This window comes from Musa acuminata, chromosome BXJ2-11 (assembly GCF_036884655.1).
Source record: "Musa acuminata AAA Group cultivar baxijiao chromosome BXJ2-11, Cavendish_Baxijiao_AAA, whole genome shotgun sequence".
NCBI lineage: Eukaryota > Viridiplantae > Streptophyta > Magnoliopsida > Zingiberales > Musaceae > Musa > Musa acuminata.
In genome coordinates, this window is record NC_088348.1 from 26279450 (window position 1) to 26303285 (window position 23836).

At 37.3% G+C, this 23836-nt stretch overlaps 2 protein-coding genes across 2 annotated transcripts; both read right to left on the reverse strand.

The window, feature by feature from the left end:
* Nucleotides 1–11717: 11717 nt before the first annotated feature.
* On the reverse strand, nucleotides 11718–22085 carry LOC103971618 (uncharacterized). Its single transcript, XM_065132982.1, has 10 exons — nucleotides 21697–22085; nucleotides 19076–19234; nucleotides 18823–18931; nucleotides 18190–18351; nucleotides 16052–16118; nucleotides 15731–15969; nucleotides 13904–14013; nucleotides 13307–13415; nucleotides 13147–13223; nucleotides 11718–11884 (listed from the first exon to the last, which is right to left on the reverse strand). The coding sequence occupies exons 1-10, from the start codon at nucleotides 22030–22032 to the stop codon at nucleotides 11765–11767; spliced, it is 1488 nt and encodes a 495-aa protein (XP_064989054.1). The 5' UTR covers nucleotides 22033–22085; the 3' UTR covers nucleotides 11718–11764.
* Nucleotides 22086–22677: 592 nt separating this feature from the next.
* On the reverse strand, nucleotides 22678–23564 carry LOC103972525 (uncharacterized). The gene is made up of 2 exons (XM_009386884.2): nucleotides 22942–23564; nucleotides 22678–22876 (listed from the first exon to the last, which is right to left on the reverse strand). The coding sequence occupies exons 1-2, from the start codon at nucleotides 23562–23564 to the stop codon at nucleotides 22678–22680; spliced, it is 822 nt and encodes a 273-aa protein (XP_009385159.2).
* Between the last annotated feature and the right edge of the window lie 272 nt (nucleotides 23565–23836).

The window sequence follows — 23836 nt, forward strand, 5'->3', positions numbered from 1 at the left end:
TCTGCTGTTTTATATAGGGGATTCTCTAATTGCCAACTGAACTGATCGGAAGCTGGAATGGGTTGTTCAAACACATCTGAATCAGATCAAGGTATTTTACCTCTTATCGGACCTGTCTTCTGACCCTCTTATGGCATTGTTCTTTAAATCTCAAATCGAATGTATTGTCTTGCAGCAAACAAACAAACGAAAGGGCAGATTCTGGAAGATCAGCTGAAGTCTCCATCAGGAACAAATGGTGAATGGTATGTATATATATTTTTTCAGTTGGATTTTACTATAATTTAGTAGCAGGAAGATGCTTTGATTCTTGTTTGATCCCCTGAGTTCTCGGATTAACTGAACCATTTGTTTAGAGCTCTAATTCCAGAATGTTATATATGCAAAACATTTGTTGCTTTTTGCAACCCAAAAGCAACAAAACATTTGTTGCTTTTAAAAAACATTAAAAGGTATTCCTCACCTGTTGTGGAGGCAAAATTGGGTTAAAGGCACCATCTGGATAATATCCAAACCAAGATGTCTCCCGAGGAATCAGAACTGTATCATGCTCGAACTGTCCAGCAAGTAGAAATCATAAATAAAATATAGTAGTCCCATCTTGCAGGATAAGATGTAAATAAAGAAAAAAATTGTAATGCCAAAAGTAGTAAATATTTCATCTGTACTATCCCAAATGATCCTAGTGGTTCATCTCTGTCGCTAACCAGAAACACAGACCTTCAAGAAAATTGAGAAATGAAACAGAAGCTTTGTGAACTGACCATTACAACATCCAGAAGTCGATGACGAGGAGGACGACGAGAGAGAGGAACTTTCGCGTGGCCATTATTGCCGCCGTGTTCAGAACATTAACCATGTTCTCAACATTGGATGTTGTAATCAGCCAAGGTGCGGCCATCCTGTTTTCTAATATTCTCTGAGACAGTGGGCTGTAGATTATTTGTTATTCTTCTAGATTCGTCTTCTTTGTTTAAGTGATTTAAATTTAATCCCATCCTCGTATTAGCTGTCGACATTAACCTGATCGAATGTCGAGAGATTAATCTACTACTTTCAGTGTGAGCTTTTAATGGCCAAAAATTTATCTGCACTTTTGCTTGGAAATTCAAATATTTCAAAGGATAGTATAATGATGCATTTTATTAGTGACAAAGCATATGTATTTCATGATAACAAAAGATGCGTGACATAGATTAAACATATCAAAAATTAAGTTGGAATTGGAAGAGAGCACAAAGATGAAAAAGAGTTGTGTGGCATTGAAAGAAAATCATAAGAAAGAAGGAATAGGAGAAGACTAAGAAGGCAAAGCTCTAGAAGGAGTTATAAGTGGGTAGGGAGGCGAGCGACATAGATTGATGCGAAGGGTGATAGTGAAACGTTCAAATTATCATTTCAACTATTGATTTTATGATGTTCAAATTATCATTTCAACTATTGATTTTATGATGTCAATCCAACATGTGATGTCACCTACTATCTTTCATCATAATAATTGACTTTAATAAAATATGATCATTTATTTTATTTTTAAAATTATAAAAATCTTAATATAATTTTTTTAAATATAAACATAACTATTCCAATAGGAACTACTACGAGTCTACTATTTTTTTATTTGGATCTATACCCTTATATATATATATATATATATATATATATACTGTCGACAAGGTAAAAGGCTGTCCGCCATTTGACGTGGGGCGGCAATTCTATGTTAGATCTGCGTTCCGACACATAACCATTTCTTTTCGCTACACAAAGCCCACACCGGTAGTATAAAGTGCCCACTTTGTCCAATATCAAAACAAAAGATAAAAAGTGCATGGTCGAGCATTCCAAGAAAAATTACATAAAATTCAAATAATGTAAATTTGGTTGTTAATTTTCTCACATAATTCTAACCAAGAGATATTTCCAACTACATTTCATAAATTTGTTTAAGAGACTGATTTCATATGTGAGTATTAATTAAGGTTTGCTTCATGGTCGAATATTTGGAAGGTATGTATCGATTGATGAGAGGATAGTGCGTGGTTGTGTCAGATGTCGACACGTGGACACCTGCTTCACATCACCGTCGTGCCTAATAGGTCTCCACATGTTGAGGTTAGACGTGCCACGACCCTTCGATAAGCTTGATAGTATAAATAGAGCTTCCTCACCGCCGTTGCAGGCAAGGCTACGAAAGGCCAACCGGTTGAAGCAATGCTCGCAGAAAAGAGACATCCACGTAGATGGATGATCACATCCGATTCTCGTGATGATCGCCGCACACGTGGATGGACGACATTAAAGACTTCACGGTGCATCCCCCTGTGAGCCTCCGACAGATGCATGAATAATCTTTAATTATGATTCGGACGGTGACTCGTTCGATAATAGATTAGCAATTTTATATTAAATCTTAATCGTCACAAGTTTAGGATACCGATCGCGTTAGAAAAATGTGATTGGTCGAGCATTCCATGGAATAGAAAAAAAGAATGTTTTATAGGGGGAGGAGGCACAGGATCGATTATTTCGAGAGAAATGATGGGAAAAAGAATTAAGTCTCCAATTTCGAATCACCAACTCAAGCTTTTTTTTTTTTTTTTTTTTTTTGTTCTTTTGTGAAATAATCCATCATCGAGGAACAGAAGAAAATGATGCATAAATTTAGAAAAAGCCATCACACTTGTTTTCTCCTTTTTATTTTTTAAAAATTTAAATAATAATTTATTCTGCATTCTGAATGTAAACGCCGGATATGAAACCTTATTTCGAATTCATAACTATTAGGACTCTAGCTAGAAGAGTTTGAATCTGTTGGGACTCTAGCTAGAAGAGTCATAATATGTTGGGATTATAGTTTATTGGGAAATCGTGAGGAGTCGACATCTCATGCGTAGCGAAAAACAAAACAAGACCAGATTAGCTAGAGTCATAATATGTTGGGATTATAGTTTGTTGGGAAATCGTGAGGAGTCGACATCTCATGCGTAGCGGAAAACAAAACAAGACCAGATTTCCCATAGTTACGTACTTGGCCGTTGTGCGACGATTGGTGCGCCCCGAATTTCCAGATCCAATGAAGAGGATGAAGGAGCACTAGCATACTCCTCTGTAGTGGTAATCCACGCAGCGGACGCGGCGACGATGCTCCTTAGATCACCGTGGGATCTTTCTCTCCCCATGCACCACGAGGCTGCCGGAGCCAAGGAGGAGGAGAGGAGACTGAGGAGAATAGGAGGGGTGTCCTCCTATCTATATAGGTGCTAGAAGCATATCCTTAACGGATCCTGTTTACACTGAATTTTTATCTCGTTCACATTGAATCTTTATCCAATCTTCCAATCGGATGGCCATGAGTCGTTTCCGTCAGAACTCCTTCTGATATAGTGAATTATTGCTAATAATTCACTCGACTCATCAACTATCGATGTACTAGGCCACTATGCCATAGTCCCTAGACGATACAAGAAGATCTAATCCTTCGAACATGTATATCCTTAGTTACCATGTATCTATAGTCTCTTATTCATCTAATCTTAGAGACCGGATATTGGGCATGGTAAAATCAGGCCCATACGAAATCCTGTCCGAGTCTCGCTCTAATCGGATTCTCCCGAAGAACTCCTCTCTCAATCCGAACGACCCTGGTCAGAAATTTTACCTGAGCGAGCACACGCGAGATATTCCTCTCATGAACAGTGAGCGAAATGACGGGCAACACCTTTCCTGTTATCCGAAAGCCCCATCCAAGCTGAAAGCCTTTTAACTGCAAATGATTCCAAGAAACAAAACAGTGTCAAAAGAATGGAATAAACAGAGTTCTTGGAAAGATTACAGCTCAACTTCGTACTGCCAGTTTCTCCAGATGCATGTATGCCAACTGTAACTCTACCAAATCGAACCAGATTATGCACCACCGGAAAATATGAATTCCAAGTTGTCACGGATAAAGTTCTAAACAAGATGTTTGATATAATACTTATGTATGTCCGTGTCTTCCTGTTTGTTCATGCTTTCCACAGCATGTAGAGAGATGACCGAAAGCTTAATAGTTTCATTTTAGTTGGGTTTAGTGATCGTTTTAGGCTTGTAAATAAAGGATGTGTCATGTGAATGTTAAATCTCGTATTTTGATGATGAAACCACTTGATATGTGTTTATGATTTAATCTACGTTTTGAGTGACGCAGGATGCTTCGATCAGGATGAGACAATTAAAGCAGAAAAATCATGTTGTGCCGGAGGAACATGTCAAAAGATTGGACATCGGGCCGGTGGATCGGTCGATGTATCGACAGAAGACTTCGGGCCGTGGATTCGGGCATCGGGCCAAGAAGACCGGGTATTGCACCAAGGATATCGGAGTTGCGGAGTCAACTGGCCGATTGGGCAATAGGCCGCAAAAGAGGATGATGCGTCGAAGAATCGGACGAAGCATCGTAAGACCAATGACATGTCGGACAACTTGATTATTGCTTTGTATTAATTGTCTCGATCGAAGTTTTATTAAGTGTGTAGGATTAACTACGATAGCTTGAAGACATAAAGCAAGTCTACCAGAGTCAAGTTCGATGGGTGTTTGAGAGTCCGCAAGAAGTCCGAAGAATCGTCGGAAGTGCTGCCGGAACTAACCGAGAAGGAATCGGGGACTTGCCGAAGTTTTCGGAAGTCCGTCAGAAAGATCAACGGAGGTTCGTGGAGATCACCGAGAAGATTCGGATACTTGCCAAAGACTAGTTGAACTCGCCACAAGACCGGGAGCTTGCTGGGAGTTCGACGGAAGAAATCCGAGGGTGAACCACTTGTAAAAGGTTGTAAGAGGGGTATTTGTCCTTCTCCTTCAAAGTGATTTGCTGGTGGAAGTTTGGAGCCTCATCGAAGAAGCTTCGCAAGTGGATGTAGGTCATTTGACCGAACAACTTTAAATTGGTGTGTTCCTTGAATGTGTGAGTACTTACCTTTCCGAAATCATTATTTACACAACAGCAAGCTTTCGGTTTTCATCTTCTCATGTTACTCGAGCTACTTTTATCTAGTCATTCATTGTCAAATCGAAATCTCTACGCGTTTTCGAAATCGTCTTTCAAACTTACAAGTTTTAATCCGCTGCACTAATTCACTCCCCCCCCCCCTCTTAGTGCCGCTCCGATCCTAACAATTGTTATCAGAGCCACGATTTTCTACTTTGGTTTAACACCCAAATAGAAATGGCTCTTTTCGGCTTTCAAGAGGGTTACTCTCTCATTCGTCCTCTCTTTTTCAATGGGACGGACTACACTTATTGGAAAACTCGAATGAGAGTTTTCTTACTTTGTTTGGATTTGAATTTATGGCAAATTATCGAAAATGGATTTCAAAAATCTTCTCTTCCGATGACCTAATGAGATGAATCAGAGAAGAAGGTTTTTGCTTTAAACGCAAAGGCTATGAATGCCTTATATTGTGCACTTGACAAAAATGAATTTAATCGCGTTTCGATTTGTGATTCGGCTTTTGATATTTGGAGAACTCTTGAGGTCACTCATGAAGGTACTAGCCGAGTGAAAGAGTCCAAAATCAACATTCTTGTGCATTCTTACGAACTTTTCCGAATGAAATCAAGTGAGTCCATCGGAGACATGTACACCCGTTTCACGGATGTCATCAATGGACTCAAAGCTCTTGGTAAAAGTTTTTCTAACTTTGAACTAGTCACTAAAATCTTAAGATCCCTTCCAAAAAGTTGGGATCCAAAAGTTACGGCCATTCAAGAGGCGCCAAGGACCTTAAAACATTCCCTCTTGAAGAACTTATTGGATCTCTAATGACCTACGAAATGAACAATGTGACAAAAAGGGAACTCGAGAACAACCTTCCAAAGGACAGGAAGGATTTGGGACATAGAACACATGAAGACCACTCGAGCATAAGCTCAAGTGATGGTGAACTCGAACTCACTAAGAAATTTAAAAAGTTAATGAAACAAAAATTTAAGAACGAAAAGAATAGAACTGCTTGCTTTGAACGCAAGAAAAAGAACAAGAATTGGGATGAATGGAGCTCCTCCGAAGACAAGGAAAAAATCAAGAAAGGCGAGGTGGCAAACTACGCCTTAACCACTTTCAACGATGAGGTAATCAAAATCCCCCCAATTTACTTTGAAATTACATGATGCTTTTCATGATGTTTTTTAATTTTTTTATTTAAAAATAAAAATGTAAAAATATGATCATGCTCGAAATTTTGATAATTGTATGTTTTAGGAATAAAATGTTAGATATAAATCTAATGATTGTACACCTAGTAAGATTAATCTTATATGTGTGCTTGAAAAGTAAGAATGTGTATTTTGATGATTTTTGATTTTGATTGAAACCATGCTTGATGAAAATATTGAGAAGTTTAATATCATGCTTAATGATGATGCATGACTTTTGAATGAAAGACTTAATGATTTTTTTATGAATCTTGTCTTTGGTTTTCAAACATAATGTATGGTTTTGACATAAGAACAAAATTTGAGCTAAGATAAAGTCAATCATATAAATTAAAACTAAAGAAGTTTTAGTTATCTATAAGAATCATTCCAAATTATGTTCATAAAACCATTGCATAATGATGAAATTGTGTAATAAAAATATTAAACATTTTGAAACCATGTTTTTTTATGTCTTGCATAATGATCATGCTTAACAAATTTCAAAATTATGCATGATGAATCTTGCGATTTACGGATTATTGATTTTTACCGTAATAAAAGTACCTTATTGATCTTTGTTGTAATAAATCTTACACTTTCGGTTTTAAACATGATACATGTTTTTATTTGACATAAATGAAATAAATCACATGAATTAAAACAACTAAAAAGTGGAAAGGTTTCTTCTTAAAAAATTTATTTTTTCGACTTTATCGATTTTTCAAAAAGGGAAACTAATGAATCTATATGTATCACTTTTGTGAATCTCTTGAAAATAATCTTGATTTGATAACTTAAATGGGTTTTATCTTGATTTTTTAAAATTTATAAATTGAGATTTCTTATGCTTAAGTCAAGATTCTATATGCATGAATTAATGTTTTGTTCTCTTATTAGATTGAATGAATTCTATCTTTTTCATGATTTCTCAAGAATTCTTTATATTATTTATTTAAGAGGAGATTTGTTAAAATGAATCACGGTTTCTTTTGATTTTTCGGAATTATAACTTGAGTATTCATTTTGTAAATCAAGATTGTTAATAATGATTCTCTCGTTTTTATCAAAGAGAACATTTTTCAAAATGAATAATTAAGCTATTTTCTCTTGATTTTTTGATACCCACAATTTGAGGTAATGTACCTTGATGCTAGAAACATTTTATGCATAAATTGATTTTCTTTATGATTCAATACTCTTTGTAATTATGATATGTTTATCGCATGATATGATTGAATCACTGTTATAAAAGAAAAATAAAATTGTTAGCTTGCTAATTGCAAAAACATATGCTAACTTGAATGATAAAACATGAGATTGTCTATAATGCAAATTTATTGTTCTTATGATGTATAGATTGAGATAATGATTGGAGTCTTGATAGTTTTTATGACAAAATTTATTTTCGATCCTAAATGATTGATGATATATATATATATATATATATATATATGTTTTGGCACAAAACGGACAAAGACATGCTTGTATGAAACAACTAAATAGAGAAAAGTATTTTTCTTGAAAATTCTTTTTCTCTATCTTATTGACTTTGATGAATCCATTTGTATTATTTTTATGAATCTCATGAATTATTAAAATGATTTGAATTTAATGGATTTTATTGAAATAATGATCTTGATTTCTCATAATTATAATTTAAATTTTCTATTGAATGAATCAAGATTGTTTTCTATTTAAAAGCAGATTTGTCAAAATGTTTCATAGTCTTTTAGTATTCATGATCTTAATAATTATGTTTTGAAACTTTATGTAAATCAAGAATGTTCATCATGATTCTCTCTTCAAATATTTAAAGAGAAGAATTTTCTAGATAAATCATGATTTTGATGATTGAATATTTGATATGCATGAATTTAGATCTTGCTCTCCTACTATTCTTTTTGCTATTTACCAAAAAGAAGACTAATTCTAATAAACCATGATATGCTATATGAATTTTATTATATTCATGAAATAATATCTCATCACCAAATTTTTTTTGATATTCCTAATGTGATGGAATGAAATTATGCATGAAATACAAATGAGGAGAAGTTGTGATCATGCATGGTAGGAGATAATTTGATAAGTTGATACCATCATGATATGAAACATTTATGATTTGCAATGATGCATGCAATACTTGTGCTTTCTAATTATGATGTGATGTGTTGCATATGATATAAATTATGATTTAAAATACTATGAGTTGTTGCTAAAATGATGTATTATAAATGTTGATTTAATGTTTTGTATCATGAATGCTCTAAATGATGAATGTTTAATATCATGATCAAAATGTTGATAAATAGTTAAAAATTTTAGTATCATGTATGATATCCTCATAATGTTGATCGATTTGTTCAATATCGTGCATGAATGAAATATAAGGTTTTTGAAAATGTGCATATTTTAATTTAAAAATATAATAATGCATAAATAAGATTGATACTTACCTTTGTCATAAATGAGGGAAAGGGTCTTCCCTTCTTTTTGACAATGATAAAGGGGGAGATAGCAAGCTCCCACAAGTCAAGAAAATGCAAAAACTTGATTACCTTCTTGCATATCTAAAGAGAAGATGCAAATGTAACACTTGCCACTTGCCTAATGTAAAACATTATTTCTTGCTAGTTTGGCATTTTGCTAGCTTGCACTTTGCAAAAAAGTAAAAATGACACTTCCCAAAAGAGAAGAAAGAGCTTGCTATCTTGAACATGATAAGCTTGCTTATCGTAAGAAACAAAAATTGCAAATAGTTGCTATCTCAAAATGCAAAATATGCTAACTTGCTACGGAAGCAAAATTGCTAGCTCAAACATTGCAAAGGAAGCAAAAATTTGCTAGCTTACAACTTGCATATCGTGAAAATTGCTAACTAGTAGTCTAAAGAGAAGTAATCAGTTGCTATCGCAAGAAAAGCAAACATGCTAAACTTACACATCTTTAAATGCTAGATTGCATGATGATGAAATTTGATACTATGTTTCTGTATTGAACTTAGATATTTCAAAATACATCAGAGTTGGAACTTCTCCTTTTTGTTGATGACAAAGGGGGAGAAGTATGTTGAGGTCATGTCATGATTTGATCATGATATGTTGCTTGGATTTTTTAATCCAAGAGTTTCTATCCATACGACATATTGATAGGGGGAGTTTGTTTAAACTCCGGGAGTTAAGGTTAACTCCGTCATCAAGTGGTTGTCATCATCAAAAAGGAGGAGATTGTTAAATCTCGTATTTTGATGATGAAACCACTTGATATGTGTTTATGATTTAATCTGCGTTTTGAGTGACGCAGGATGCTTCGATCAGGATGAGACAATTAAAGCAGAAAAATCATGTTGTGCCGGAGGAACATGTCAGAAGATTGGACGTAGGGCCGGTGGATCGGTCGACGTATCGACAGAAGACTTCGGGCCGTGGATTCGGGCATCGGGCTAAGAAGAGCGGGTATTGCGCCAAGGATATCGGAGTTGCGGAGTCAACTGGCCGATTGGGCAATAGGCCGCAAGAGAGGACGATGCGCCGAAGAATCGGACGAAGCATCATAAGACCAATGACATGCCGGACAACTTGATTATTGCTTTGTATTAATTGTCTCGATCGAAGTTTTGTTAAGTGTGCAGGATTAACTACGATAGCTTGAAGACATAAAGCAAGTCTACCAGAGTCAAGTTCGATGGGTGTTCGAGGGTCCACAAGAAGTCCAAAGAATCGTCGGAAGTGCTGCCGGAACCAACCGAGAAGGAATCGGGGACTTGTCGAAGTTTTCGGAAGTCCGTCGGAAAGATCGTCGGAGATTCGTGGAGATCACTAAGAAGATTCGGATACTTGCCAAAGACTAGTTGAACTCGCCACAAGACCAGGAGCCTGTTGGGAGTCCGTCGGAAGAAATCCGAGGGTGTATCGGAAGTTCGCCGAAAAGCTCGCCGGAAGGAAACTCGACGTTGCCGGTTAAAAACTTGCTTAGGACTATGTCTTAAGCTCGTAGTTTGTATGTAATTAGGGTTAGGATTAAGGGTTAATCCTATAACCCGGTTAGGGGCCAATTGGGCCCGAGTTCGGACTGGTTTGGGCCAAGTTTAGAGCCCAACCAGTGAGCTGAAATAGTCTAGGCGGTGGCACTGCCCAGCACCCGAGAAGTCGGGCGGTGGCACCGCCAGCTTCGGGAACCCAAGAGAATTCAAAATTTGGAGCTCAAATTTGAATCCTCTTGGGGTTTATAAATACCCCTCAATTCTCAACAGAGAAAAAAACCTTTAGAGAAGCAATAGATTTAGATAAAAAGCCTTAGCAAGTCTTGTTTCAATTGCTTAAGTGTTCACCTCCTTCTTTCTCTTTGAAAATTTGTAAGAGTATGAACCACTTATAAAAGGTTGTAAGAGGGGTATTTTGTCCTTCCCCTTCAAAGTGATTTGCTAGTGGAAGTTGGGAGCCTCATCGAAGAAGGCTTCGCAAGTGGATGTAGGTCATTTGACCGAACCACTTTAAATTGGTGTGTTCCTTGAATGTGTGAGTACTTACCTTTCCGAAATGTCGACGTCAACGTAGATGGTAGTGGTCATCGCAGTGTCTACGGCGAAGATGGTGATCATCTCGTCGTTGACCAATTGAACAAATCCCAATCTTGACCCAAAGCTAGGGTCGCTAGAGCTCTTACTGCTTTCCTCATTGTCGCGTTAGTTCTCGCACCACCTTTCGTTGAGTGGTCCTTTTATCGCTCTACATCTGTATCGACGTCGATGTAGTTATCAAGCGACAAAAGGACCACTCGGCATCTACATAAGCCTATAGATAGATGGAATTGATATGGCAGTGGGGGAGCAGTAGGAGCACTAGCGACCCGAGCTTCAGGTTAAGGTTAGGATCTGCTTAACGAGTCAATAGTGACGCGGCCACCGCTCGACAACTACGTCAACGTTTACGCAAATGCAAAACAACATAGGATGAGTAACAATGAGGTCAATGACAGACTCCTCATGGAGGTGAGTGACATCACAATGAGAGCAAACCTTATCATAGGAAACCAAGCAACTACTTTAGTGTCAACACCAACGACCCCACCGTACACTACCATCGACACCATCCACCAACTAATGTTAAAATTACTTTTTTACCCTTTATTTTCATGTTTCTATTGATACAACTAATGTTATTATAATAAATAAACCTGAATATTTTATTTTTATAATTATAAGGATGTCAATATAACTTTTTAAAATATAAAAATTAAAATACTAAAAATAGTTAACTACATAATATAATATATAATTAGCCCTAGAATATCCCCCTCCCCCATCGAAAACAAAGAGTCAAAACTATTTTTCAACCTCACAGGAGACCTCATGGATAAGAAATTAATACGACGTACCAATTGGTACCGTTTCCTAGTTACCATTGCATAAATATACTTGAGAAACCATATCTTCCTAGATGTGGTCGGACCAGCAAAGATTTGTTGTGCAGTACAAGTTTCTCTGATGCAGAACCATCTTTAGAGATACGTGAGATTGCATTATGTATATTTTTCAGCAGGGCTAGAAGAAACTTATAATTATTATATAATACCTTCGAAGGTTACTCACTCAGTTACAGACAACATCAGAGTAAAAGCCAATTGTTCTTCGCTGGCAGTCTTTCACATCGAGTAGTTCTACATCGAAAACTTCGAACTGTTTTGCGCTGAAGAACGTAGAAGGCCCAACCTGTAATGAACAGACCAATCATCAGTTCCTGTTGGCATAATGTTACGATCCATCTGGACCAGGAAATATATGAAAAGAAAGAAGATAATGCACCATGGATACAGTTACTAATAAAATTTACCTGCATGCTGTTTTTAGTACAATGGTCAGCCTTGGACCTTGGTCCCTTCTGATCCTGTTGAATTTGGAACCGGAACCAAATCGGTTCAAGACAATTCCAATTTCGGTTCAACAATAGTTTTTTTTTTATTTTTAATTTTAAGTTTTCCAAAATATCCCTCCTATCAGCCATTCTTTTAAACTATTGGAAAGGCAAATTCATCATTTACAAGGGTATTTAGTTAAGGAGGTTACTATTTAGAGCCCCTTTTTACTATTAACAAATCCCTTACTATTCACAATCCCTTAAAAAATTAATAAAATAATATTTTACAATTTACAGTCCCACTAATTTCGATTTCATCTCTTCTTTTCCTTCCTCGAACACCCTGCCGTTGTTGATGCTCCTCCCCTCCGATCGTTACCCCCCAGACCGTGCTCCCTATTGTCGCTGCTACCCCAGTTCACACTCCCTGCCACCGATCATTGCCCCCAGCCTACGCTCCACCACCCCCTTAATATTATCCTTTGAGGAGGAGGAAGAAGGGGATGAGAAAACGAAAAGATATTTATGTTCATTTACAAAATATATTATTAAAATATTAAAAAAATTTAAAAGAAGATTGTAAATAGTAAAGAGGGGGTTGTAAATAGCATCGAAAATTGATTCCAATTCTAGATTCTAGGAATTGGAACCAAACCGCTAGAACCTGGTTCTGATTCAATTTGGAATAACGAAACCGTTGACCCGGTTTGGTTATATGGTTCTTAACCAGTTCGAACGGAATGTAATCAGGTCTACATAGACCCTAAAGTGGTCTGAAGTTACTAAAAACTTACTAGAACATCTAGATCTAACAAAACAATCTTCTAAACCACTATAAAAGCAGGTCACAAGTTACTACAACACTAATCAACTTGAACAACATAGTCTAAATTAGTATAAAAAGCTATCTTTTATAGGACTTCATGTTCATTCAGCTACAAACTCAAAGGAAAAGGGCCAAAATGCAGCTTATTCGTGACAACTATAGTCTGATGTAATATTTGCGGGCCTTTTTAAACCCGTTAGAATTGAAAGATCCTGCAGTGCATAGGGAGATAGGGAATGACCCGAGTGATGACAACTTCAAGAAGAATAAAAAGAAAAACTTGTAACTTACTGGAGGCCCTAGTTCTGGAGGAATAATGAGTCTTCTTTTCCCCCCGGGTCGCATATCTCTTATTCCTTCTTCAAATCCTGCATTGACTTTTATATCCTCTTTTACAATTACAAAGAAAATGTCAACAAATTATTCTTGTACATGTATGCCGAAAACTTGCCTGGAACTAATGATTTATTTCCTAATCGAATCTTGGCAGGTCGGTCCTGCAGATAAGTGCTATCAATACGACGGCCTGATTCGTTGTAACCAGTATAGTGAAATGTCACCTGTGATCCACATCATCTACAGTCAAGAACTTATTTAGACGCCCATGGAAGAAAGGGCACTAAAACAATCAGACAAACTTCCTGAACGAGAGACTGGAAATATCAGTAACAGATCATCAAGCAAGGAACAAATTCATGAATGGCTTCGAATTTATGTATTTTGCCTTCAGCAAGAGACATATTCAGAGGTCCTTGCTCCTTAGGAGTCTGAAATCAAATAGAAGCAGACCCATTTCTACTTCTAAACATGAGAACAGATTGCTTTCATATCCATTTCTACAGCTTTCTGTTGTAATTAATCTTGCCAATCATCCTTTAAGCAGATTAAATAAGTGCTACAAAGATATCATATGGCTATATATTGTCTACCAGAAAATTTGGTTGCTCTTATTTCAATGAGCATCCAAAAGATTAATCATATACATAATAATAAAATGTAGAAGCAGAATTTGTCTATATTTCTTTCAAGATAAAATAAAAGGATTAACCTGTTGCCCATCCTTTGGGCAATCACCTTTACCGACTAGTATGTCCAGATATATAAGTCCAGAGTCACACTTTACATAGCCATCAGATATCACTACTTTGACTTGAAAACCTGGATTATATTTGGTGGGCAAAAATTAGTTCCATATGCTCAACAAAGGCATCTATATTACTTACCAACATAGCAATTAAAAGAAATTATAACACAAGCACTTATAGTGGTCAAATTATAATGATCAGATGTACTGAGATGAAAAACATAGAAGCTTACTATTCCATCCGAGTGTCATGTAAATTTACATCATCATAAAAAATTTAATATCAAATAATGTACAACAGTTATTGGTTTCACAGAAGCATTTTAGTAACATATATACTAGCAAATAAAACCGAATTCAGTCCCTTAAATTTCATATGAAATAATGCAATCATTTTGACCAGACAGGAAAATAAAGTCTCAGTAGTTTACACGTAGACTTAAAAATAAATTGATCCTCTTTAGACCCAAAATTGGCGGAATCCTCAAGGAGTAGGTCGTCTTTTTTATAATCCAGAGTCTTGAGTACTTCCAAATACATCTGAACCAATCCTAAGTTCAATCGGGATCTGTTTCTTGTCAAAATAATACAAACTGCTAACAATTGATTTTAACATGTGTAGGACTCCTTGAAGTTGCCTCATCTTCTGAGGCTAGCTGAACCTTGGATTAACTAAGTCAGGCCAGGGTTCAGATTGATTCTGCTTCACTCAATAACAAAGAGAACATATTGGCAAGATCCCATTAACCGGGTGACATGGCCTTGGTATGGCAAGTTTCTGGTGTATCCAACTTTCAAAGACCCAAGGCACAACAATGAGCCAAAGATTGGAAGTTCATACTCAAAGATAAAATCACATTGTACAGATCAAGGACTGGACTATAATTTAAGAAGATTCGAGATAAGCAATGTTCTTGTCTAAGATTAGTAGGCTTCACGAATGCCTGGGAGGTGCAGTAGTGGTTTCTTTATATCCAATGAGCTGGTTTGTTCTTCCCTCACTTTTTTCTTCACCACGGTTTTTAAAAGGCTACAAACGAAGTTGTTTCCTTCCTCTTTATGTTTTCCTAAATAGCTCTGTTTTCTTAATCATCCCTGTCAATGTTTGACTTGATGAGCAAATTATCCCATTCTTCCCTTACAAAGTAACACCACATATTCATCAGCAGATTCCATTGGTGCTGATCTCATGATTACATGGCTGAAGCTACCTTTGTTCATGTTATTATCTGTTAACATTCTTTGATCCCTAATAGTTACATGAATAGTTTCCATAAAATATCCTTCAGTAACAAAGGGCTGTCATTGAATAACAGCTACCTGTCATCATAATAGATCATGCTATGCCCACCAAGCTAATAGTTGTCAATGGATCAGCTTTCTAATTACAGTTGACCGACAAAAACAAATTAAGACACTAATAGGCACAGACAAAACAAATTAAACATTATCCACTCCTGAATAATCTAACAAATGGACAAAACAACAAGAAGAATTTGTAAGGTACCAAATGGTTAAGGACTTATCATACAGAATAAAACTGAAATCAAAAGCAAATTTCAACCAAGAATGATGCTCTTTTTAAATATTGTAATCAGCATTAGCATTTTTCCTCTCATCTCTAGTTTGAAGTATGTAGTTCTAACGGTGATAAAAAGAACCTTAACACCTCTTACCACCTAATAATAATGGAGATATCACCAAAGTCAGAACTAAAAGTAACATTCTATAACTAATAATGCTGCCAGTAATATATGTTGCCATAAAAGAAAAATCAAAAGAGGCATTCACCTTCTCTAATGAAATTGGGGAAATCTTCGGGCGCACTGTTAGCTTCTTGAATCTTCCTGTTCTGTTCCAGCAATCGTCTCTCATTGTAGGGGTTACTACCCTTCACCTTCCCGGAGGCAGCAGACAGCGCCACCAGCGAGCTCGACGAAGCCAGCGAGATCAGGAAAAGATCCCTCCGGCCTCTGTTCTCCGCTGAACAACCTCGGTCGCCAGCATTCCCCCGATCGCCCCCCAAACAGCTGCACCAAACGAATTACCGATCCAACACCGCAATCGAGCGACAGAAATAGCATACAAGAGGACGAGAAAGGAGTCACTGACCACCGTTCTTGATTGGCTTCGAACTTGGAAGCCCTAGTGACGGCTTTGGAGGGCGGAAATCTTCCAGCTGAGAATTTCGAAACAGAATTGAGGTAACAGAAGGAGAACGGAAAGCCATCGGAGGAAGATGAAGATCTAAGCATACTCCAAGACGAAGCTAACAAAGAAGAAGACGAAGAAGAAGAGACGAGATGCATCCTGTTCTTCTTCTACTCTTCCTCTCTTTGCAAGCTCTTTCGGTCGATAGAGGATCGAGAGAGAGTGAGAAAGAAGGGATTGGATAGTGTTCGCTGGTTTGGCTTCGTTAATGACGTAGCTCGTGGCGGAGTCGGATGCGGTCGTGACGGGATCCGTTACCGATTACGAGCTTGTGCCCTCTCCTTCCGAACTCACGGTTTTTTGCGGGGCAGTTATGTTACGCATAAAAAACAGCTGAGACATGTAACGGCTGTTACATTCCGTTACTTGGCGCATATAGGGTCTTTTGTTCCCCTCTTTTTTTTTCTCGCTTTTACATGTGTATATTGCAAATTATAGATATAATATTTGGAATATTATACAATTTTTGATATAAATACATTACTTCAAAATTTATAATTCTTCACATGTATATATATAAGTGTTGTTAACATCCATTGAGGAAACTCAAACTAACCACTTATAGTCATAGTTAATACTAGCTTATTTAAGTTACATATAAAATGCATAAAATTACCCTAAATTTATATAACATTATAATAGAATTTTAGGGGATACCAATAAAAAAAAGAAAAACTATATATATATATATATATATATATATATATATATATATATATATATATATATTGCACATTATTGCAAAACACAAATAACACAAATACTATTGTAGATGTTGTCAGTTGGGTGTCAACATATCAACATTAAACTCCAACGATATTAGTGCCTTGCAAAATAATTACATATGCATTACTTTTAAATTAGTAATGTGTGTATTTATCCTCCTAAATTTAACTTCTGGGAACAATAGTCACCACAATTACTAATGGTTAAACCAAATTTATTGAATGGATGATAATAAATAAATTACACTTAGATATTATATACAAGAATGAGAAATTTTTATTTGAATAGTAAAAAATATATTAAAATCACAACAAAAATATAGTTGCGAAATACCTCTTCGTTATATAACAAATTCATAGAATTTGATGATCAAAAGATTAAAAAAAAATCTAAGTTACAATATGTTGGTTGACAGATAAATAAACCAGTAAACACATGAGGTGAGTTGATAACCAAAGAAAATAAGAATGACTGTGAGAAAAATGATTATGAAAAGAAAAAGAATGATGATAAAAGAGGCAAATGAATGGTGAAATGAAGAGCATATTAATGTCAAAAAATACTTTTAAAAGTAAATATATATCTACATTGAAGGATATTAATGTCAATATAAATAAAAATGATCCAATTAAAGGTTTGGTCCCAATTTCTTTTTTCAATTGGATCAGTTGGTCCAATCCGGATTTAATAACAACTATGATTCAGATTCATAATCCACAAAACAGTAAAAATGACAAATTCTCATAATTAAAATAACATGTTAGACTTATAAAGAGGAAGAGGTGACTTCATAGTTAAAACTACAAATTCTCATGTAGATTAATGATAATCGATAAACAGAGAAAACATAGTAAGAGAAACCAAAGAAGGAAGATAAGTTTTAATCTGGCATACACAGCAATAATGATTTATGGCAACAACACAACAATCATTCTGCCAATGATTTACATGTGACCAAAAGGCACAAGATCTTTGTGCAGGCATTTCTTTTGATTTTATGCTTTACCAGTATGAATGACTAGTGAACTCCAGCTAACAGGATATAGAGACTTTTCTAGATCCATCATTATATATTTTATATCCATAAAAAGGTTCAGCATAGATAAAACTGCAACCATGGCAAAAGAATCAACGACACAAAAATAAAGCGTTTCATGTGTTTAACAGCAGCAACAATAACAAATATGTTTTGGTGCTAAAAAGGTCTTCAGAAAACCAGAACTATTTGAAATGAGATCAAAATCTGATAGAAGCTTGTCATATGCTTCAGTTTCATATTGTGAAAAATTAGGAGGTACTACCATAAGCTATACCTGTTTGGCCACTCTCTGTGATGACCTTAAAATCTTCAGTATTGAAGGACTGTGAAGGGTTTGATAATATTTTTCTTTGCAAGTGACAGCTTGCACAGTATTCTACATCAAAAACCATAGAATCCTCCAGAGCTGAAGTGATAGAAGCACCAATAGCCTCACCTGCACACAAGAAAAAAGCAGTATAATTGGTCGACAACCGGATCTGATCGTATGGGCATGATTTTTGGATGTGACGCCAGACATCTCAAAAACATACCCTATAGCGAAAAAAAATAAAAAGAAAACAAAAACTAATTTTCTCCTCATGTACAAAGACTAAGATGAATCAAGGGCAACAAGGCAATGACAATGGCGTTGTCAAACCCTAAGTGATGCAGAAAGATGACACCAAACTTCCATTTTTTTCACATGCTGCCACAAACATATGACAATGAGGAAACCATATAGCAAATTGAATTTATCCATGACAACGAAATTTAATTTCAGGAGTAAATTTTTACTTGTAGGCTGAACAATATCCAGCAATTTCACATCACTACATATTTACAGATTATATAAGAGAAATAACGATGAGTTTATATTTAAGTGATAATGGATGAATATATAATATGTTTGGAAACATGCACTAACCATGTGAGACTAGCAGCAAGTTTTCATTGGGATATTTGTCAGCAAGAGCACGAATAACACTCACATATCTTTTTCTTGCTTCAAGCACAGATTCCTCCCAATGAGGCAACTTCAGAAAATACAAAAATAATTAATTCATTTTATGAGAGAGAGAAAAGCAAAATCTTACAGCTGCAAGTATCCCAAAATCTAATAGGTATATGCAGGAACAGAACATTCTGAACGAGCAATTAAAAAATGTATCAAGATAAACCTCTTTATAAACACTCTCTGCAAACTGATCCAACGTTCCAGATGGCAACAAAGCTCCAAGATCAGAGATATGAGGAAACCATTTTTTATCTTTTGGAGCCACAGTACTACCTATTGCTTCTGAGTTTAGCATCTCAGCTAATCCGTACTCAATCGAGACCTGCGGAATGGACAAACACAGTTCAAGTTAAAACAAGCTCTCAGATGAGCAACAATACAAAACTAATACAGAAGGCTAATTTTTTTACAACTTCACATACAATCGCACGTGGAAAGATATATGTTATGCTCTCAAAAGAAGCCAAGTAATGGTATGAAAAAGTATTACAGAAAGAAAGAAGAATGAGATAAATGTAGAGAAACATCGAGAGGGGAATTAACAGATAAAGAAGGGAAGAGAGAAAATGGTTTCTTTTTTCATACAATCTTTTTTGTAATATTTTTTGTACCATTACTTGGCTTCTTTTGTGAGTAAAGATGAAATTAGATCACAAAAGTTGGTAACATATCAGATTTGATTTCTTTGACTCTGAAGTTTAGATAGCCTATGTTCTAATAGTACCAACTAGAACATTTTTTCTGAATATTGCCCTTCTTTGTCAATGCTGTCCTAATTGGAAAATCCAAACTGAGTTAACTTTCCAGTTAAAGCTGTCGACAATAACTTGATGATGTGAAATGCCTATCCTTGCAACTACATTTGAATTATGTAATAAAGGCATTAAAACATGCAGAAAAAAATAAAAGAATATTTGAATGCTCTTAAGTGAAATAGAAATATTGCATTACAAAGAACTCGATGGTGGAAAAAAATCATGTAAATGATCACAAAAAGTTACAGCTTCTTGTTGTTGCTGTAGGCATTAAAGCATGCTACAGATGATAGATGAACCTACAAATTTGCTTTCTTCAGATCAATTCCAAATTTTTCATCGATTCTCAAAAGACCTGGTTGGATGATATTGTTCATAAGAAGTGATAGAACAGCATAGGTTAAGTGACTAGAAGCAATTCTTGATTATGGATTAACATATAACATAACAATAAATCTTAGTCGCTTCATTGTTGTTTTGCTACATCATAGAAAGATCAACTAATAAAGATTTTGACTGGGCTTGAATCTCATCTTCAACACTTACCTGTTGCAAAAAATATATAAAATAAAACTAAATTTTTTTAATTTTCACATAGGTTGAATTTGCAATGTTATCATCATAGATGTCTTGGTGAGAGTAAAGATTGCAGCAAGGACATGATTCAAGAATGTTGCAAAAGTTATAAAAGGAAAAGTTAAAGGGAAACCAACATACTAAGACAAAACTCTAAAGGAGAAAAAAATTCTCAAAATAAAATAAAAATCTAATACCTGCAATATAGTAAAAAAGGAAATTCAGTTTTTTTTTCCATTTCTAGTATGATATGATAGAAAACCATAATTTCATGAACTACTATGAAAAGCAAACCAGAAAAGGAAATAACTTCTAAAAACTTCGTTTGCATTTCCTAATCTTCCTGAGAAGATAAGATGAAAATCCCAATATATTGAACCAGTTTCTAACAGATATCACAATGATAAAACCTTAAACAAGGTTTTAGGTAGAATTTTTTTTAAAAATTAAAATTTACAGTGTATTCAATCTTGATTGCGTTTATGAAGAAATTTAGGCCATCCAATATGAGAAATCAATTTGCGTATGAGTTCAATTGTGAAGTAGCTCAAGGTTGCAAGCAAATTTTGAGAACCTCAATCTAATCTGGCTCGAATTTAAAAGGAATGAAGTGAAAAAGCAACTTTTTCTGTAGAATTATCATTTTCTAAGACTCAAATAAGCTAAAGTTGACCTAAGACTACCAATATGGGTAATAGTAGGCCAAATAAGCTAAGCATCACTCTTAAGATGACTAAGACCACGGATATGGGAAAGATGGCCTTTGAATGGCCCAAGGACACTTCACAATATGGAAAAAAATAATTTATGAATCTAAATTCCAGCTGCTTGGCAATGATTCTAGACTATTTTTGAATCTAAAAGACCCTAACTATTCAAGGTGGAAAAATGGAAAAAACATCTCTAATCATCCTGCATCACACGTTAACCATAAAATAAGTGGATATGCAAGTTGACATGACACCCATAGATTAACTACTGCAGTACACCTTTCTTGGTGGCAAGCTGTTTCTATACTATTTATACAAGACATTAACATGTGTTTAGTTCTAACAAAATTTATTTAGATATGCAGTGTTACATTTTATTCCTAACAAAAAACTTCAAAATCCAATGCCAAATATTCTAAACTGGCTCACATATTAATTCAAATGATAAAAAAATGGGGTGACGCAAAACCACTACTCTATCATTAGAATATTTTCAGTACTAAATCTGCATCTTGGTCTGCAAACAAAATCTTAAGAATCTTACATGGCCGGAATGGATTGCATTCTTTGTTCAATTTATGAGTGCATGTTTGAATTATATCTTTCACCTCCGAGAAGAAAATGATGCTTTGTCACAAAAGTACGTTTTTCAATCAGCCTTCCATTTTTCTAATGCTTTCCTCATTTCAACGATACAATTACAAACAACCCAAGACAAGAAACAGAATGATGTAGTGGGAAACCTTAACACGAGAGGGATCGAGGACGGCGTCCTGGCTGGTCTCCATGTCGAGGAGGCGACTATCGTCGTCGACGACGCAACAGAGGGCGCGGATGACCTCGGCGGCGGTCTGCAGGCACCGGAGGAAGGGGGACACGACGACGCGGTGGATGGGGACGCCGGCGCCGCGCAGCCGCTTCCCGGCGGTCCACGCCCGGATCAGGCCCCCCTCGGCGAGCGGCGGGTCCCATGGCCGCTTGGCGTGTGCCACCCACAGCGGCTCCTGGTCGTCGATCCGGTCCCCGTGCCGCATCACCCACACGTTCTGCACCCGTACCTCTCCTCCCCCATCCGCCATTGCTCTCTCTGTCTCTCTCTCTCTCTCGGGGTCGTTATTCAAAGAGGGTTGGCTTCCAGGGACGCTGGATACCGAGGCAAGGACGGTGGGGAGTGTTCGGTTCGGTCCACTTGTCGGTTCGGTTCGAGTTATCAACGACATGACCATGACGATGGATCAACCATGCGGAGAGACATGTGTTATGGCTAAGCCAATCCAACCATGCAATTGGTGCGGTTCGATCTCCTGGTTCAACGAACCGAAATTGAACCCGAAAAGGGTTTGGCTTCCAAAATTTCAGGAATACGACCAATTCAATCCGCGGCTTCTAAAAACAAACCGAACCGGAGATGCAGCAGAACCGAACGTCTTTCCCTTTTGGGCTTTGGACTCAGACTTTCGATTTGCGATTCGTCCGACTCTCACCTTCTGATGATAGTGATTGAGATCTTATTTGCCGAGTTTAATCTATAATGAGATAAATGTATGATAATAAATACATTATAATATATAGATTATACGATTAAAATAAATATATTAAAGGAGTAATTTATGACACTATGAACCACAACATCAGAACAAGTCCACGTAAAAGCATGACAAAGACAACCTCTTTTAATTACAGTAGTAATCCATTACATGCGATACACTACGTAGATGGTGATCTTATATTGGGTTCTTTCTTTGCTCGTACTTGCGAGCCCACAGCTGCCTTCCCTTGATCGTGAACTTAACCAGCTGCTTCCCGTTGAGCACCAGACCGATGAACGACTCGCTGGTGAACACGATCCTCCCGTACGTGGGCATCGCCGCCGACGTCGTCGTCTTCTCCATCATCACCCTTTCGACACAGTCCCCCCATTTCCTGCACGCCCAAGAGAAGCAGATCAGAACGTGCCATGCAGGGTGAGGAGAAGGATGGGGGAGTACTCCGTGAAGTATTCGACTATGTCTTCCCGCTTCAGAGGGAAGCCCTTGGAGAACGTGATGAACATGGAGCGGCTGTCCTCCGGGGTCGGCGAAACGCGGGGGAGGTACGGCCGGGCCAGCTCCCGTGGCAGCATCGGGAGCACGGCCTTGGCGCGGCCTCGGGCATCGGCCTCCGCCGCCTGCACTTCGGCCTCGTACTCGGCGAGCAGGGCGTGCAAGTAGTCGTCGAAGATGAGCGTGCCGACGCCGTCGAGGATCTGGGTGATCCCGCGCACCGCCACGTCGCGGTGGCAGTAGAAGAAGCGCAGGTTGAGGGGCTCGTTGACAAGGGAGGCGGTGAGGGGGATGGCCAAGCTGGAGTCGGCGCCGTCGCTGGGCGGGGTGTCACGGCGGACGCAGTCGAGGATGGACTCCGCCTCGGCGGCCAGGCGGAGGAGGATGTAGTGGTCGGGGTTGCTGCGGATGTAGACGATGACGTCGACGCCGATGAGCTCCAGCCACATGAAGAGGGCGACGACGTTGCGGGAGACTTCGGGGGTGGTGCCGAGGGCGACGAGCTTGTCGTACATCCCGCGGTCCAGCTTGTGGAAGGCGAGAACGTCTCGGACGGAGAGAACAGCCATTGGTTGCCGAAGAAGGAGAGAGGTTAGTCATGGATTGGGAGGAGGTGGCAATTTGTAGGGTTCCAAGGGGGTGCAACTCCGCGGCGCCTCTTGGGAAGAGACGACGAGCGGAAGCGGTGCGACGTGGGAAGAAGAAGCGACGATTGCAGATAGATAGATAGATAGATAGATATAGATCAAGTAAGGCATGCACAAGTTGTATCGGTGGGATCGATCAATTTATAGGCTTCGATCCGGAATGACAATGGATAGGATATCGATACACGTTGTTG

Coding starts and splice junctions, on each gene's coding strand:
- LOC103972525 (XM_009386884.2), bottom strand. CDS start 23,564: ATGGCTGTTCTCTCCGTCCGAGACGTTCTCGCCTTCCACAAGCTGGAC. Junction 22,877..22,941: donor ATAGTCGAATACTTCACGGA/GTACTCCCCCAT, acceptor TTGGGCGTGCAG/GAAATGGGGGGACTGTGTCG.
- LOC103971618 (XM_065132982.1), bottom strand. CDS start 22,032: ATGGCGGATGGGGGAGGAGAGGTACGGGTGCAGAACGTGTGGGTGATG. Junction 18,932..19,075: donor CAGAGAGTGTTTATAAAGAG/GTTTATCTTGAT, acceptor TATTTTCTGAAG/TTGCCTCATTGGGAGGAATC. Junction 13,224..13,306: donor AAATAAATCATTAGTTCCAG/GCAAGTTTTCGG, acceptor AAGTCAATGCAG/GATTTGAAGAAGGAATAAGA.